Here is an 18,027-nt window from a genome sequence, read left to right as displayed (position 1 = left end):
CCTGGTCTATATAGATTAAAAGAAGTTACTCTTAGCATTATTAACGACGCTGCAAGTATCTTGTCCGAGTTTAAAAAATAAATCGGCAACTCCTCATTATTTACGTTTAAATATCATATCACGTATAAAAATCAAGCAGCAATAAGTAAGATAATTGCTTTTCAAGCGATCTCCAATAGTTTCGACCGGGTAAACTATGGTGGCCATGACGTATTTCTCCATTAGCAACACAAATGGCCTGCGAGTCCCTCGTGAGTTAGCGAATGCAGTTTGTTGTGTCGAGGCATGAGATACTCAATGCTGTCGCGTGTTAGTCGTTCGATGGCCTTTCCATACAGATGCGCTTCCGCTGTCCGACGCGTTCTGTCTGTCAAAGCAGTTGAACGATGTAATTACAGGAACACGTTTGTCACTTTGTTAAATAGTCAATGTTTTTAAGGCACCTTGCGCTGCTGCTATAAGGACTACTAGATTCGGTATGTCATAGGAACAAATGCATAATTCTACTTAAAAAAAAGTTGTTAATATTATCTGTAAAAGCACAGAGGCTTAGACGACATGTTTCCTTCTTTCATGGAATAGTTTTTTTCTTAGGCAACTAAAAAGTGCATTATGCACACTGGGTTCACATCCAGATCATTGCTTCGGTGGTTTTTAGACTTCAGTCACTAAAAATCGAGTCAAAGATATCAATAGCGAAACTGTAATAACTCATTTGTCCACCGTCATCAGGTCATCAGGAAATTACGAAAGCTATGGTTTAACCTTTACGCAGTCTTCTTTGGATACGACCTGGTGTGTTTCAACTTTAGAAGACATTGGCAGTAAGTAGAACTCTACTTACTGTAAGTCGAACGATATTGACTCGCGACATTAGCACAAGCAAATCGGGAGTGGACTGAAAATTTTAAAAATTAGGTTGAATAAGCTTCGTACAGGGATTAGGCGAGGGGCCAACTGAGTGAACAAAGCTGTTCTAGATCCCCGGAAAAAGACAACCCATTTTCAAATGCCCACTTAAATAAAGTGGATAATTTCGAGCAAATTAATTGTAAGGCAAGTCACCATATTTACACTACCTATACGCGACTACATAGCACGCTTATAGGTGATGCCTAGTGGGGTGACGGAGTCGTTTTCGATTCTTAGATACATTATATTCGAAATTTTACGTCGTTAGAATAGTTAATCAGGCAGAAAACGATAACACGAGAGTCAAGTGAAATTCACTAGGAGCTGTTTTAGAGCGGGTTTCTTATTCTATTATAGACAATACGTGTTTCTTAGCAGTAACCTACCTAGAGGATCAAATTCACTAAGAAGAATATCGATTTAACACGTCATTACGTGCGTGTCAAGACGTATGCAAGAGAAACTTACGTTTTCCATTGTTGTTTCAAAAACTTAGGATGGACTTTACAAGTACCATGCGAGAAATAGATACAAGACACTTGGCAAAAACTGCTGCTGAATCCGTCATATGGTGCTTGTGTAAAAAAATATTCATAAAACCGAACATTTACCGGAAGCAGTTTGCACGGTCCTTCTAATTTAATATCTGCGAATTATCTGAATTAGACGCAATATTACTACGGCTTGCAATATATTCGTATCACAAAAATGATGTGAAAAGCCGCTTTGGCTTCAGTCAAGACGCGCACCCTGGGAAACAGTAAAATATCTTGGTAATTATTCAGTGGTTCTGAACTATTCCGAACAAGCAGAGTTGACGTCAGTACGCTACTGAGAACAGCCATAAAATTCAATCGTACCGTCACTGAAAAAATATCGGCACAGGAAGATCAAACATAGGCAATATGCAAAGTAGACTAGCACATATGAACTTATTAGGAAGCAGTTACCTCTTCACAACTGGACGCCAACCACCGGGATACCCTGTATTCCTGCAAACGGACAACATTACAGGTAATTTAATGCCATATGCTATAAGTCAAATGTAGCTTTTAAATTGAGAGATAATTGTCATATTAGAAAAATTATATGAACTCGGCGTAAGAGGCGTAACAAACAGCTGAGACAGTTTCTTGCACTTATGGCAGGATTCCTAAATGCTGCTACTGTATCCCACCACATAATTATTAGTTCTTTTTTAGGTCCTTCGAAGTACATGCAATTCTAAACGTAAATTTAGTGACTGATGATGCATGTGTCATGTAGGCCTAGTTTAATTTGCTTACGCGACTACGTTACTTTGTGGGAACACTCTGTGCAGGGGAAACTGAAAAAAGACTTCAGTTCAAGTCCAAATTGCTTTAATGCGATCTCCACAGCTAAGCGAGAAGAAGCTAAAGCAATTACAAAGAAAACTAAGATACACCACACGCTCGGGTCAAGGCACCCGTACAACTGAAACCTGTCCACCTGCTTTTGAGAAATCCACGTTACCAATAAGCACCTCTCTATAAGGACTACCATAGGGTCTCCATCGATCCATTTATCCACCTCCGCGACAACAGGGCTGACGAAGACCAACGCGACCTGTAACATATTAGAATCTTTACTGACGAACAGTTTGTTGCCTCAGCATCATTATAAGCACTCGATTCTAGAGTTGTTTGCAGACGCTGTTCTGGAATTGGCCGGATCCGCCATGACACCTGCTAATCTAAGTCTTTGAATAACTTTTCCTTATTGCGAAGACCTAGCAAAGGTACTCCCACTTCTATTTATGGATTTATTGGGACCGAAGTCTATTTGAGCTCACTTGTAATGAAAGACGACTGAAAATAGTTACAATACATTTTTCAGGCACATAAGAGCCATTGGCGGTTTAAACCTCCGCTATGCTACGATGTATTTGTAAACACAAAGAAGCGGACTTCCACTCATTTACTAGGTACATCAAATAAGGAAGTGCACACAAATTGTATGTTATTGTAATCAGTAGTTACTTACCGATAACTAAAGGTAGTGGAAGGCAATGGCGATTTGGAATTCTCCATCAGTGTACCGATTACGTAAGAAAGATTTTTTGGGCTCACCCCACTGCGAGCATAAAGCGTTTGATATTAGTTATTGTGGGAAACGCATATGGTAGTGATGTAGTATAAAGACCCTACACAATCAACCTAATATAACGAGTAGACCAAAACGTCTTTACTAGTTATTCTACCAGAATGATTTCGAATGTCACTTCGGAGCCTGGTCAAAAGTCAGAACTTAAGAAAGATGCTACCATACCAGTGCTGTGAGACCGTAATCACGACACTCCTATAATGTTAAGAACCTCTATTATTTTGCACGATAATGATTATTGTATAGCTAGCAGTTTTTCTGCAGGATTTGACAAAAGAGATTTCTTTGCGCAATCTTTTTTCACAATGCGAGCAGAAAATACTTTATTCATCTTTATTTCGTGCTTACCGAAGTCTGTCCACTTTAGCTGTGTTTAGAATCATATGACACTGGGCTTTATAGGCTGCAGGTCCTGTCTTTGTGGCGTGTCATACGGCCATAGGGCTCGACCTGCAGTACACCATAGTTTAGTAGCTAAATTGGTATAACTGGTAGCTAAAAAAGCTTCAATAGTTAAGTGTGACATTTGAAGAAAGATTTTTATTGAACATTAACATGAATTTAGAGTAGCTATCTAGATCTCTTCTAGTAGATTACATGGGTGACGTTAGTTTAGCGCTAAAGAAAAGTTATTTATTAGTAGCAAAGTTTAACGTTTCGATGTTCCTCGTCGTTTAAAATTTGATCAACCTATACCAAAATTAGTTTTTCCTTTTTTATATATTATAAGTTGTTTAGTTCGTACGAGATGGCGGTGCTCTCTAATTTTCGTCAAAGTCACCACGTGACCATAGGGAACACTATCATAGGCAAATAAGTTTAAACAGCGATTTTCAAAAATAACTGTACAATCTCCGTAAAATTATTTCTAAATGCACGTTTTACTAACCATTTACGTTTACAAAATCTATTCAACCTTACAAGATAAGCTTGGAAACCTTATATTAATAATAATCGACAGATACCCATTATAGACAGTTAGCGAATCGTAGATTGGTACGAAGCTTCGTTTCAGAAAATGGCTAATAGTGAAGATTCGTATCCTCAGAGAAACAAAGACGTGTTCGTTACTTCACTCCGTAGCGAATCACAAGTTTACCCTTCACACGGATACTTTGGCCGTGTGGTTTAAAGAAGAAAAAGCAATATGGCAAACATTTGGAAAGACTGATCGCATGCCCTCGACCTTATAATTTTGATGCTCTTTACTACCTACCTTCGCGGAGAAAACCAAGACCTCAAGCACAATATAACCAAAAACGATCAAAGAAGCTATGAGCGCATTCTCAAAAATTAAGAATCGTATGCACAACTAACTGCTCGTCGTATCACTCACACGTTTCTTCAAATCGAAGGAATAAGCTGAGGCGCGACGAAGTTCATGACATCTAGCATTATGTTGGACCTGACAAAGGTCTATTATGGTCGCATTCCTAATGGGCGCAAGATGTCTGTGGTATTGATTTAATCATTCAGAAGGTTCACGCGTTTATACATATTACATAAAGAAGAATTCTCATTACCTGTACAATAGAGCCATATTCTAGCGTCATCAAGACTTAGAGAATCATACGCTTGCATCCTAATCTGACCGCCAGATTTTGAATAATTTTCTAATTTGAACAAGGGTAAATTCGGTAGGTATGGTCAGTACAGTTGAGGAGATTGTTAAGTTATTAGTTACCTTTTTTCAAAGTTCTGAATAGATGGCTCAAGATAGGAACATTAAGTGACAACATACATGCATACATGTAATCACCTCTACCCTTAATGTAACGAAGAACTAAGGCTTAATCAACATAGGCAAAGCAATAGTCAAATGAAACACTTTCAACTTATTGGAGCAAAAGTGAAGTCTACTTCTAACCGGCTCCAGCGTACAATGCATGAATGTATCGTTTCATAATGCACAACATTACTCCTGAAGGCAGAGATGGTAAATATTTGCAAGTGTTCATCTGGGAAATGCATTGTCTATACAATGCATTGTCATATCTACTATTGGCCAGTTTCGGCAATGAGTAAATTAAGAGAATACAGTGCTTTCAACTTATCACAATCTCAGGACATACCGGGGCAACTTTGATCATTTGATGGATAAATAAATGGCGTTGGCGTCGCCTTTTCAAAGAAATAAGGGCAATTGTCGTTAGCTAGGTCGGTGGCGACTCCAAAGATGACTTCAAAAACGATGAAGGCAAGTACACATTGAACAGAAAGCTAAAACGTTAATTTTTCGCTCTATCAAGAGTCATTTCAATCGACAATAGTTAGGTGTTTGTTTTTTCAAATTCAATTTTTCTTCAAAAGTTTACATATACATTGATAGATATTAAGATTTATTCCGTAAAATTTCATTACATTTATATAAGTATTAAGCAACATTAGCAATCATGTTCAGTCAATAGAATACCATTACATCGTACCAATAAAAACGTGAAAATAATAATTTCCATTACGTTTTTTTGTTATATCACTATTATTAGAAACCGCATTTTTATCGACAGCAGCTGTTTAATTGTTTAATGATACCAACTTGTATTCAGTGAATCATGTAATTCAGAGTAGTCATCCATATATATATATATATATATATATATATATATATCATTTTAAAGTATTAAGTCGCGAGATGTTTGCCTTCGCTAGCGCTCGGCATAAGACACGGCCAGATCGCGAGGAGCAACAGGATCTATGCAAGTCTTTCGCCCATGCCACTTCAATAAGCAAGGACAAAAGGCTCGACACACCACCGATCGCCAAAACCATAAAGGACCCTTCCAATTGGTTAAAGGTCATTGGCTTTAATTCATTATCAGAACGACTCAAGCATGCGCTCGAATCACGACGCGTCCATTCTAGAGCTTTTGTGAGGAAGCCACCTTCGTGGGTTGCTCGAAACCTGCGAAACATGACAATAATGAGATCGTTATGCCGCATGCATTGCGTGTATCTATTCTATGTATTAAATGGTCTTCAAATATAAAAAAAAAGGCTAATATTTTTTGTGAGGATTACATGTACTAGTTGTGCATGCTAAAACGACGCCGTGAAGTACGATAGCAAAACCTAATTCATCTAATAAATTTAGATTAATTTGAAGGCACTCAATGGAAAAAATGAGCTCAACATAGGGATCGAATCACGGCCTTTCAACTGCTGTTATAGCTAGTATGCCAGCTCTAAACGCTTTGTTTCATGTTAGGTACGCGGCACACCGCAAGCCGGGCCTTTCATTGGGCCCGTTGTCGGGACAACAGCACCCTAAAACCGCTTGCACGACCATCTGTGTCTGGACCATACGAAAAAGTAATAAACAAAATCTCGATTGGTCACTGATTTTGTTTCATTAGTGAGAAACAAAGGGTGATCACGTCGTGTATCTCGAAGTGGGATGACGTATGGTTATCTTTTTCCTAGCCAAAATTTAGTAGTAGCTATATCGTATGGTAAAAGAGCATAACAAACATCTACTCTCTCAGACGCACATACCCCTTCCGTAATTTCCGTCTAGTCCGGTCAGGAATTTTTCGGCTGAGAAATACGTTAGCTAGAAGTAAACCGGCTTGTTCGCGTGCTACTTGTAGATGCGGACAGCGATGCCATTTTCTATGCGCCGTTACAATTAAATTGTGCGCCATATCGACGTTTACCACAATCACGCCCCTTTGTTGCTCCACAGCGCTAAATGATCAGTATAGATTGCAGTTTCCAGAAGTGGTGTAAATTTCAATTAAACAACTCTTTCCATCCAATCCATCGCCAGATTTGTCAACTAGCAATGTTTCTTTACGTGCTCGAAGGAAATCAGCTGTACATTTACTACACAGATTGTAGAAGCGATACAAATTTATGTGATGCTATAGCTTTAAGTATACGACACTTTTAAAAGAAGCTAACTTAATGAGGCGATAAAATCCACAGTGGTAATCGAATGATTCGTATTGTGGGTTCGGATATTATGCTACGTCATTTCTCACCTTAGTAACTTGTATGTATTAGGCGTTTGGATGAATATACCTTCAACAGGCGCCACGCGCGGTTTTAACCGCTGAAAAAGTTCCGAACGCGCCTCCTAACGAAACAGAAAAAGAGTGCTGTATCTATAAGCTTTACCATTTCGCAGCTAAAATATTTAAGCTTTTTAACTAATTACAATTTAATTAACAAAAAAAAAAAAACAGACAAGACGCACATCGAGTTTGGCTGTGTATTAAGCCATGCTGCTTATCATCCTGGGATTACTTTCTATCTACAACAATTTTATCTATGCGACTTGGTATTAATTTTGAAAAAATCAAAGCCAAACAATGTTCCTACCGAAAGCATGGTATGAAGCACCGTGTTTTTTTCAGTATAGACTTTGACATTTTTAAAGAGAAGAATATCTTCGTAACTGTTGACGGTAGGCGTGGTCTTCGTGATGAGCATCGTTGATGTGAGCTCACTATTCAATATCGTCATGAACAATACGGATAGGGGTAGCACGAAACTCGCCATAATTATTCGAATCCACGTATCCCGACGTCGCATTTGCCCTAAAAATAAATAACTCATCAACCATGCAGTCGGTTTTAAGAAACCGCTTCGATGCGATGGTTGCGCCTCTCATATCACTGATAAATTTCTGAATCTATCGTCGTGCCTCTACGGTGGGACAGGTTGTGAATATATCAGAAAGCGGTGTATTCGAGCATTTAATACATATATCTCGTACCTCGAGGAAAGAGTCGGCTGAAGAAGTCCCACAAGTAGAAACCAAACCCATAATTTTGTGAAGGACTTTTCCATGGAGTGAGAAATCGGTCAGCGAAAGCTGATAGTGCAGCTAAAAAGACTAATGTGATACCGAATACAAGCCAGACGCCCGATGTAAAGGCAAGAACGAAAGCAAACGGATTTATCAGGTTCTGGGGTTTCCAGGTGAGCAGCGTGAAAAAAGTTACGAGGATTTCCATTGGGTCGGCTACGGCGAATCGTTCCAGCTCTGCTATCCCAGGATTGGCGTAAGCTATAGCTCCCTATAACGATGCAAAAACGCACTTTACCAGTATTTCACATTATCTGGTATTTTATTGGTACTTATAGCTTGTTGAAATCATTTTTGATTTGTTGACAACAGTTTTTGCCTGCGGTTAATTATTGGCGATGTATTATTATACTATTAGTCGCTTTCCGTTAGACGTATTAAAATATGCGGACCCATAAAAGTCATTGAGGCCAAGTTGGCTAACGTACCGCGTTTTCGAGAAGCCCAAAAGCGCTCTCCGGGGGAAACGAACCATTTCCAATGGATTTGCCAGCTCCAACATTCTTCTCGTTCACGAGACTCACTCTAAAATACATACTCTCTTTATTACCGGATCACATCTCTTCTTACCGATTCAGGAGATTTTCATCACGATACAATACCATACAAGTAGACCTTCAGAAAGATTATGTATTTTTAAGTGGATACGACACGTCGGTCTTTTGTCCAACGACATTTTTTTTCTCTGCGAAACGATCAATTTACATGTATATTGACTTGCAAGATACGCAAAAACTAAAATCTTTTATTTACTCTTCCGAGTTACATATTTTCGCAGATATTTTCTAACGGTCCCGTAATTTCTGCGTCTATTGTTATCCCCCCTGGGGCGGGTGATGAAGCTGAGTAGAAGCAGTTCCTGTTTAAATGTTTTGCAAAATTTCGCTACATACAAATAAAATGCAGAATGGGTTTATTAGAAAAGTTCTTACTTGAGTCTGGCATACTGTGCTCCGTTGAAAATTAACTCAGTAGAGATTCCCCAAATATCAGCTGTTCCTTTTTCAGCAAAGCGTTCTACATAACAGAACGGCATGAACTAGATCCATTGAAGAAGTGAATAGAAAAAAAACAAGGTCAAAGCATTATTAATGAAATTTTAGTAATTATTATTCTATTTAACGAATTTTAGCTAGCGTACAAACGTTTTGACAGTTTAACCTAGTGCAATGTATCAAATTAGATACGTAATTTGTTATTTAATTGAACTTCACATAGTAGAGCAAGGTAAAGATGACTGTATCCGAAAAAATTACCGATCCACAATTCCTAATGGGACAGCATCTTCATCTAACAGTGTGCTCATAGAAAGGTATCATAAGTTACCAGACAGATACAGTACAAATACTTCCTCTACAGCATCTTCAAACAGTTTCTAGTAATACTTCATATTCGGCTGTAGCTTGATTGAACTTTTCAGTCAAGTTGAATGATGCAACTACATCTCTTTTCAGTAATAGATGTCGCTACGTTAACACCGTGCTTTTTTCCCGTCCAGCTCAAAACAGTGTTTACCGTTCTGTAACGCCTGTATAAAACTAAACAACAGCAAAATATATTTAAATAATTGCCTTGGTACTTGCTTTCACAAATCTATTGGTCATCATTGAATTTAAGTTGCGCATGTACCGTGACGGCAATACGTCTTGAGCTCAGTAAGGCCATATTCGCCTTTAGCTGTGTGACCCGACCTATGCGCACCTTCAAGAACTATGCAATTTTAAATACCCGTTGAATAACGTACTTCGTCAACCACGGTGGGTAAGTGTCCTTCGCTAAGCGTTAATGATGTGTTACATGGAACGCGATGTTTCGGAATGAAGTAGCTCATCCTGACGTTTTTCTTGAGGCAGAAGATCGTAAAACTTTACGTAAAACGTACACGGTCACTGTCAGCTTCACGAATTGTTGATCAAGGTTGATGACGTTGCCAGAGCTGCGGTTCAGGATGCTTCAAATACGATCTGGTAGTTTTGAAGCTCGCATTGTTAATAATTGAAGAACGGTGCTTGCATGACAACATCTGTTATATGTAGCTACCACTCTCGAGATGAACGGAGATAGGTAAATCAGATGATGATGACGACAAAACTACCGTGTCGCTCCGCAGATTCACTTACGATTAAAGCCATTTGATAAATGAAGCACTTCATTTGATTGAAATATGGCTGAGTAGGCTTGTTCATAGATGGCCATTTTGATTGTTGACATTAGAAACGTAGCCATTTTGCCGAATAAACATACTGGATAGATAAGCTGCTAAAGTAAGCTAACAATTTCATTAATTACATTTTAGCATTAAGCTAATGATACCGAACAAGCTCGCTTGTATCACCCAGTAACAAATGATATAAGTTAAGTTAGATTGAAAAACTACTTATTACTATAAACTATTGTAACTTTACATCTAAAGAGACAGAGATTGTTCGTGTTTAAACTATTATTATTCGTTTTGTAGCGTTTTCGTCCAGTTTAGCGCTCGTACTATCTGTAGTTGGGATGAAAGTGGGGTTCACTGATCGTACGACTCGAATACGACCATTTAACAAAACGTCTCAGTTCTAGATCATTGCTAGGAAATGTGTAAATGATTGTTTGTTTCCGAGCGGTCTGAAAGAAGCAAGGTACTTGCATTGTAATTAACTGATATAAATGTTTATATCATGTATATTATATGTATACGCCCCTTATATGATTCGAGATTATATAACTTTTGCCACATACCTCACAGAAGGGCCCTTAACATCTGAAGTGATTGTCCAGCCGCAAGTAAAGCGCTTTCACTATTGTATTTTCATTGCGGACTACGATCAGACTAAGTTCAAGGTAGACTAATATCTATAAGTTATTGATCTGGTAGCATGAGTCTCGTTTGGCTCAGCGATTATAGTGCTCAACTTTGATGCGTAAACTATCATTCAGCTTCGGGTTGAAAATCGGCGGAACCGCATGAAATACTAATTTCAGTGTATGACTTACATTTGCCTATGTCTGATTTTGATGCTATATATGTCAGTGGAGGCGTTTGTCCCTGTTAAGTTGCCGGTTTGTGTTTTCAGTCGATTCAGGAAACATTGCCGACTCTGTTTCGCTCCCGTTTACCATTAAATATCTAGCTCTTGTTACTTGTCGTGTCTGTTATTTTACTTTCGTTGTTGTTTTCGCTGTTCTGGTTGATGTGATTGTTGTCATTCTGGGTTACTCCACCGCCAGCTAGTTTCAAGTCGGTGCTGCCTTGCCTCCCAGCCCCATGGAGACAAAGCTTTGGCAAATGGCAGTTTAGCAAGCGTTGGTCCGTTCTTACCGCACGAGTCTCTCTTCTCCCTTTCCAAAAACGTCAAACAGCAGTCGTCCTCTTGCAGAAGGCCTGTGCCGCCTGTGACGGCGGACCGGTCCACTGCCACCGCGAGAAGCAGCAACGCGTGTCACGTCGCCTGTGTCAGTCATAACTGGCAGTGGGGTATCAGTTTCAGTGGTCTTGCCCTTGTGTCCGTGGTGCGCGGAAGGACTGAACAACATCAGCTGCACTGAAACTCCGTCATCATCCGCGGCGTTCGACAGCGGCGTAGTACGGCTGACTCGAAATAAGAACACGAGCTAGATTGTGACAATTAACGTTATCCAAATCGTCTATACTAAATCAGCACCTGAAAACGAGTAATGTAGAAACCCTAAAACGAGTAACGGCAGAGATATTGAAATCATATAGATGAGAAGAGTCCGAAACAAATGAGAGCGAACAGCAACTCTGAGGCTCGTATTTTTGTTCTGTAAACGGTAAACGTTTAGTAAAAAGTTTCCAGTCGAACTAGCGTCACGAATATCGCTGAACTTGAACGGAAATTCTAGCTCGGACAAGACGCATGAACGTATGTGGTCATATGCGGCCGTATGTGAAGGATAAAGACGCCGTTCGTATACGAACTCGTAGTTGGGTGTAAGGTATCTAGGGTAGTCGCGGCTGAGAGACCGAACGTTGACAACAACGAATCCGAAAATGTTCCGAAAGAAGCCCTGCAAGTACAGGTTAGAATCACTCTTTGTTCTATTCATTCAGTCTCTATTACATCAACGGTGTTAGTGCAGTTGTTGAATTTAGTGAAACACTGAATGTTGGATGTGCTTGAGGTCTAGTTCTCAGGTTTTTTTCCGCATTCTGGGAGGTGCCATAGCCAATGTACGCGTTTACTCTGCTTGCGAACGAGAAATCAAACATTCAAGTATAGCGATGTGCAAAATATGATGACAGGGCGTAAAGGCCTTATAAGTGCTTTTGTTCATCTCCGAAATGAGAAAACGGGCCTTAAATTTGCGCCTGCATTTACGCTTGCGTCCTAATTCAACGAATGGTTTGCCAGCAGACAGAGCACTATGTATATATTTAGGTAGCATCCAGATCTGAGGTTTTTGGCTCATAAGTATGGAAAGGACTGCTTGACGACCTAAGTCTAGAAACCATTCAACGATCAAAAATTATTTATGGTATAAAATTAGATACAGATACAATCATTATACTCACATCTTCAAACAAAAATTACATATATTTCCAGCAGGTGGTAAAATAGATGTAAGCATATGTCTTTGTAAAAATGCAGAAACATAGCTTTTGCGATTTCCGTGTAACTTTGTCCATTGCTGTCTCTACAGTATCGTGAATCAGTATTTCCATGCATTTTAATGGGGTGTTGCAATCTTATTAAAAAGCAGACATCAGTTTTGCATTTGGACAATGTTTGCAGAAGATTTCCAAATACAGATTTTTATGCTACGACTGTAGGTAGCAGTGGGCGCGGCCAACCCTAAAAAGCTTTCAAATACATTACTGAATTTAACTCACAATCTAACCATGATTCATCGTACAGCTTGAGCGGTAGAGACCTTCAACAAATGCCCCCAGTGTGAATGATGATCATAACAGCTTCCCGTTTTCTGCGAAACGGATAAGCACGCAGTTTTTTGCACTGTCATTACATAATTAAGTGAACCCATTCGATTCTGCTTTTCAACTATCGCTGAGAACACATACATTTGTCCAAGGGAAAAATAAGGTTTGCATTATGTTTCCTTTTTCGCATAGAATTTTTATTTAACTGAATTTACTGCCGACCTTTAAACTGCGCAATAAACGTGGTAACAACATTTTAACGCAAAAAAAGTTGTTTAGCAATCACTGGAAGTTTCTTAGAACAAATTATCCGCTTTTCGTCCCCTTCAGGGTCAGATAGGACCAGTTTAAGTTTCGTTCCAATTTGACTAGTGAGCAGTATTTTTGTTAGTCATGCGGCCGTTACAATGACACTGGGTACCTACAGCGAAACGGGGGTAAGCAGCTGATACACAGTCTGAAGACTGTGCACTGAAACGATTGTTGGTAACGTGAAGAACCGTGCTGAGTCTTCTTAGTCAAAATATCCCTTTGCTAGCTTTGACGGACCGAGACCAGGCCCAACACAATGTTGGCACAGATGAGGCGCATTATCAGTGATGCTTCCTAGTCTATTTATAAGCTCTAGGCGTTTATCTAATTAATCACATGCATCGCAGACTCAGCCATGTGGATCAGAGTGACAGAAGAAACGCGCGAGCCGTTTTTGCCTAATAGGTTCTATGACAGTACATAAGTCGCTTTAGATGAAGCCTAACCTAGCCGCAGGACGAGAGAGCAAACGATGCACAGATGGAGCTAGCAATTCATTTCATCAAGAGGTCTCTTTGAATGGGTTGAACGCGTACGCAGTAGAAATAGTAATCAAGGGATAAACATCGTATACTTTATGAATGCAAGGCAAATGGAAATTTATCATGTGATGCAGATAATGATCAGACAGGCAGGCAGGCAGGCAGGCAGACAGACAGCGTTACGCTAACAGCTTTCCATCGTTTACTATTCACTCCTGATTACTACTGTTATCTTTGCCTATATTGAGAGGCTTGCAAAAATCTAGCTTTCAGAACAGAGGCGAGAACGCTGTCGTAAAGGCAATCGCTTCAGAAACAGCGATAGTCTCGGCCAACAGTAACCCGAACGGTAACAGTGACTCGGTCAGCACAGCAACAAACTTCGAACGAAACAATTCCCAGCGGGAACTTTTCGTACCCCCATGATGATATGCTACTCCACCCCACAATAATTTTCTCTCTCTCCTAGTAATCATTCTGTCTTACATCGTTTACTCGCCTGCCGAATGGACCGCAGACGTCATTGTCATCGTAAATGCTGTGGTCGAATTGGATGATTGTTTCGCGTCCGCGACTGTTTCGAAGCCGGGGGACCTGCGGACAGACATAAGCTGCCAGAAAGAGCCACGACAGCCGGACTGCACAACAGCGGCAAGTTAAACCAGAAAACGTTACCTCTATCTGCGTCTGTCTCTGGCGCCCGACTGGTTCGTCGATAGCCAGTCGACTCCCTCCACACCAACGAGTCAATGGTACAAATACTTCACTCGTCTCAGGGTAAGCGATTTTAACGATAACCGCGACGACGACAGTAGTAGCAGCAGCAGCAGCGAGCCACAAGTATCCGCAGTATTTTTTTAGATGGTGCCACTGTCTTTGTTATTGATTGGCAAATGATCGCAGCACGACGTTCCATTACATCGTAAATTCGGCTGCAAATACATTACGGTGCAAATAGGAATGCTACAACTACACGTGCCTAGTAGGGCCTGGGTAAATAGCCTTTAACGAACAATGGCCGTGGGCAAATATCCATAAAGTAAATTTTTGTCCCGATCAAGGCTGTTTCAACGCAGCTTTTGTAGACGCACCATAGTCATTCCCCATAATGGAATAATAACGCTGATGTTTGTCGGAGCACTTTCGGATAGAGAACGTTTCTAATTGACGTTTGTTTGTGTGCATGAGAAAATAGCTTTGTACTGATCCCTGTTTTTTTTTTTTGCAAAGCAAACAACGAAACAAACTCTTCGATAACACTAGTTGTCGCTTAAAAATGTCCACTAGATACAAGTCCGGATATAAAACAATCAAGCTGATAAGAGGTGACTATTTAAGTAGGAATTTGCTTCACTCGTATTACCATTAAGATTAGTTACATAATTATACATCTTGCATTGCCACTGACATAATCTTATATTCTGTATGATTGGTTGCTGAAATACTGCATCACAATATATGTAGCTTGTTTCAACATAAGCATTTTCGCTGATCGATCGATCGATCGATTGATTGCTGATTGAGAAATGCGTAGGCGCACTATGATCGTACAATAAACCCGGGGTTATAGGTTTATCGACGTCTCAAGACGTCGTGCCTAGATTTGGTTGGCATTATAGATACGCCTATTTGAATTTCTCCTGAATACAGCAAGACTGATCCTGTTTAAACGATTTCGACCTTTTTAACCGTGTGGAAGGGTGCCTGTTACAGGCCTTAAATCGTCAACGAAGGGGCTGTATCTATTTTCGAGTGTTGTCGAAATGACCAACTTTTCCTTTTAAGATACCCATGCTCTGATTTAGAATAGCTGAAGCTGTAACCTTAATTAGTGGTCTCAAATACTACTCGAACATATGCCAACTCACCCTAACGACAATACATCCCGAATATAATACGTGTAGGGAAGCGGCGCAGAGAACAGCCGTCCTATAAACCGCGAAACTGAGTGCTAATTGGGTAGCCCATTTCGTCTTCTTCGCTGCTAGCGAGCAGTACTTAGAATATGATATTTGCGACCCTATACGTGATTCTATAACAGTCCGAATTAAGTTAACTGTTTAAATGCATTTCCGACTGAAGAACGTTTTTGAAACATTCTATGCGACTAGTAACTTGGTGTTATTATCCTGCCCCACGAAAAGCTCACGCAGATTTCATCTGGCTAACCTATGCGGCCATCCTTTACGCAACAGATACTCGCAGATATTTCTCCGGGTGTGACGACACGATACTGTTTGACGCTCTGTCGTGTCTAGACATATATGCATACGAAAACAAACTATGTTGTTCGTTCTCACCCATACAAGAACTACGTTCCCAGTTAGATAGAACTTGTTGTCGAGACGCCGCTCGTATGCTTCACAGAAAGCACACGGCCCTATGATAAGCCTTGCAGACTACTACAACATCACACACAAGTTTATATATAAACTTTCAATGCCGCTCTGCCAAATCTGGGATTGCGTTACGGCCGTTCTTTTAGCGATGGCGACAGCTACAGCGACACCAAGAGCAATACATTGTTTCGCTGCCTGCCACTGCCGCCGCTCCTGCCTCCCCAAACAATAACCATGAGAACGACGGCTTAGCCAGGCAATTACCCGGGGGATGGACGGACGGACGGACGGACGGACGGACCGATCGACCAAACGACCGGGCCTACTTCAGCTGGACCGTCAGCGATCGTCTCTCTGCTTGTGGTTACAGCGGGAGCGCCTGGCAGCGTTACTGAACTAGATTTTCTGGCGGATGGAAAGTGGCTCCAGTCGGCAGAGCAGCAACGACGTCGAGGTTCGGCCGCGTTGGACAGTAGGTGCTCGTCAGTGTCCATTTATTAGTGGATTCAGTGACAGCCACCGATACAGACTGGACGCGCCAGAGTTGGTTAAATGAGTCGCGGACATGGATGCCAGTGGCAGGATTGTACAATTCTGTTTTTTGCTACTTCCATCAGTAACACGCTTGCACTGATGCAGGATCAGGGCCAGCGGGAGCAGCATGTGAAATGCTTGTTTCTGAATATGCCGTCGTTAGAAAATGCGTTCCTAATTACATTAATACGGTGCCGTTTCCATGGCATCAGTGAACTGAGCTCGTTGGAACTAGCGTGTCGTCCAATTTGTGGGGACTCCTCACCACGCTACAGCAAGGCCATCGGCTTCTACACAGGATCATCAACATTTTTTTTTTAAAATAACGAAAGCCAAAAGTCACCAGGCGACAGAAATAGGGAGAGATGTAACTAAAAAAAACTGCGTCTGATTGCAAAAGTTCCTAATAGTAATTTTGCCCGAGGTCTTTCTTGTGAGTGCTGATGACCCCCACATGTGGGGTTATGAAATGACCGAAGTCGGCTACGAAATGTCACAAAAAAAAGCAAACATTTCTTATCTCGAATCGAAATGTCTAGTTAGCAAAACTTAAGAACGCAAACATGAACTGAACTGAACTGAAGTCCAAAACAACGTAGTGGCTGGCACATTTGCCTGCTAAAATTAGGGATGCGTTGCAGCGTAGGTTCGAATCCGGGCATAGGCACACAGCGTGTTATGATGGCAGGGAGTGGCATTAAGGAACGACGATACCGTAGAACTCGAAACATAATACGGTGGTGTAGAGTATGGCATTGTTACCGATTAGGCGCAAATCTACAGCGGCGGACAGACACCTTTTCCAAGGAGCAGCTGAAAAGAAAAGGGAATACTACTTCGAACAGTCACTCGCACTTTTATTTATTATCTGATAAGTATAAGGTTCGGAACACGGAAAAAATCAACAAGACAGACAACGAAATGAACAGGAAAACCCCAACAAAATAATCACCTCCCTGATATATGTTGTGCTGTGATGTAAAGTAGTCAGATACTTAAGCATTGTAGCACGGAATATCGATTGAATATAAAAATTGAGAAACAATCGAGATAGGATGGCGACGCCTGTCTGGTCACATACACTACGTGTCAACATAGTAGAAGTTATTTCAGGAAGAAAACAATAAGAACAAATGACCACATATCGCAGTCAGCGCAGCCAGTCAGACTTGCTTGCAGTCTGATTCGTAGAATGCGGCGCCGGTATGGAATTAATCCTGCATCTAGGTACGTACGTCTAGACAGGAAACTACATAGGTTTGCAAGACAAGTAAGTATACGTATATTCAAGATAGGCAAGCTTTCAAATATCTCACTTAAAGGTTTTTTTAAAATTAAAATATGGTACTCAATGTTAACTTGTTACGAATGTGACAAATAGTATCGTCGTATTAGGAGGAAGTTGTACGGCTACCACAACTAGTATAGCCGTTGGTCTTACTGTTCCCGGTCAGGGAACAGTATTGTTCCTCAACGTACGTTCCTTAAACAACGGTACGCCTATCCCTTCTTCGCTGGTTCTCTTTGCGAACTTGAAACATAGCTGATTTATTTAATAATACAGTATTATATAATATTCACTCTGAAATCCTGCAACATCTGAAATGTTGCAAATCTTTATTTATTATA

General features: G+C 40.5%; 3 protein-coding genes across 6 annotated transcripts in view; 1 reads left to right on the top strand and 2 right to left on the bottom strand.

Annotated features, from left to right (window-relative positions):
• Positions 1 to 56: 56 nt before the first annotated feature.
• On the bottom strand, positions 57 to 5,265 carry LOC111268057 (uncharacterized). Of its 2 annotated transcripts, XM_022846771.2 has the most exons (6): positions 3,385 to 5,265; positions 2,917 to 3,006; positions 2,434 to 2,499; positions 1,863 to 1,904; positions 845 to 898; positions 57 to 367 (listed from the first exon to the last, which is right to left on the bottom strand). In XM_022846771.2, exons 1-5 carry the CDS (start codon positions 3,417 to 3,419, stop codon positions 874 to 876), a joined length of 258 nt encoding a protein of 85 aa, XP_022702506.2. In that variant the 5' UTR covers positions 3,420 to 5,265; the 3' UTR covers positions 57 to 367; positions 845 to 873. The 2 variants fall into 2 exon arrangements, with proteins under 2 accessions (XP_022702506.2, XP_086827682.1); XM_086971556.1 differs by lacking the exon at positions 845 to 898.
• A 109-nt stretch (positions 5,266 to 5,374) lies between these two features.
• LOC111268061 (uncharacterized) lies at positions 5,375 to 11,140 on the bottom strand. Its single transcript, XM_022846780.2, has 7 exons — positions 8,779 to 11,140; positions 8,275 to 8,371; positions 7,754 to 8,057; positions 7,357 to 7,574; positions 7,017 to 7,111; positions 6,529 to 6,720; positions 5,375 to 5,938 (listed from the first exon to the last, which is right to left on the bottom strand). Exons 1-7 carry the CDS (start codon positions 8,880 to 8,882, stop codon positions 5,644 to 5,646), a joined length of 1,305 nt encoding a protein of 434 aa, XP_022702515.1. The 5' UTR covers positions 8,883 to 11,140; the 3' UTR covers positions 5,375 to 5,643.
• Positions 11,141 to 11,250: 110 nt separating this feature from the next.
• LOC111268063 (uncharacterized) overlaps positions 11,251 to 18,027 on the top strand; it is a 19,514-nt gene continuing 12,737 nt past the window's right edge. Inside the window, exons 1-2 of one of the 3 annotated variants that reach the window (XM_086971555.1) lie at positions 11,258 to 11,872; positions 14,043 to 14,302. Coding sequence is in view for 1 of the 3 variants with exons in the window: in XM_022846783.2 (XP_022702518.1) it covers positions 11,844 to 11,872 (29 nt within the window). In the remaining 2 variants the exon portion in view is untranslated. Of the gene's footprint in view, positions 11,873 to 14,042; positions 14,303 to 18,027 lie in introns of all 3 variants that reach the window. The other 2 variants (XM_086971554.1, XM_022846783.2) reach the window with 2 other exon arrangements.

Source organism: Varroa jacobsoni, unplaced genomic scaffold (assembly GCF_002532875.2).
Source record: "Varroa jacobsoni isolate VJ856 unplaced genomic scaffold, vjacob_1.0 scaffold_1252, whole genome shotgun sequence".
Taxonomy (NCBI): domain Eukaryota; kingdom Metazoa; phylum Arthropoda; class Arachnida; order Mesostigmata; family Varroidae; genus Varroa; species Varroa jacobsoni.
This window is presented reverse-complemented; position numbering and strand designations above follow the sequence as displayed.

What these genes read in the sequence shown, in the direction of transcription:
- LOC111268057 (XM_086971556.1), bottom strand. Translation starts at nt 3,419, where the DNA reads ATGATTCTAAACACAGCTAAAGTGGACAGACTTCG. An exon ending in GCTAAAGTGGACAGACTTCG is followed by an intron (nt 3,007 to 3,384) that starts GTAAGCACGAAA and finishes TTATGCTCGCAG; the next exon opens with TGGGGTGAGCCCAAAAAATC. An exon ending in TGGCGTCCAGTTGTGAAGAG is followed by an intron (nt 368 to 1,862) that starts GTAACTGCTTCC and finishes CTGCTTTGACAG; the next exon opens with ACAGAACGCGTCGGACAGCG.
- LOC111268061 (XM_022846780.2), bottom strand. Translation starts at nt 8,882, where the DNA reads ATGCCGTTCTGTTATGTAGAACGCTTTGCTGAAAAAGGAACAGCTGAT. An exon ending in GCACAGTATGCCAGACTCAA is followed by an intron (nt 8,372 to 8,778) that starts GTAAGAACTTTT and finishes TATGTATTTTAG; the next exon opens with AGTGAGTCTCGTGAACGAGA. An exon ending in TTGGGCTTCTCGAAAACGCG is followed by an intron (nt 8,058 to 8,274) that starts GTACGTTAGCCA and finishes GCATCGTTATAG; the next exon opens with GGAGCTATAGCTTACGCCAA.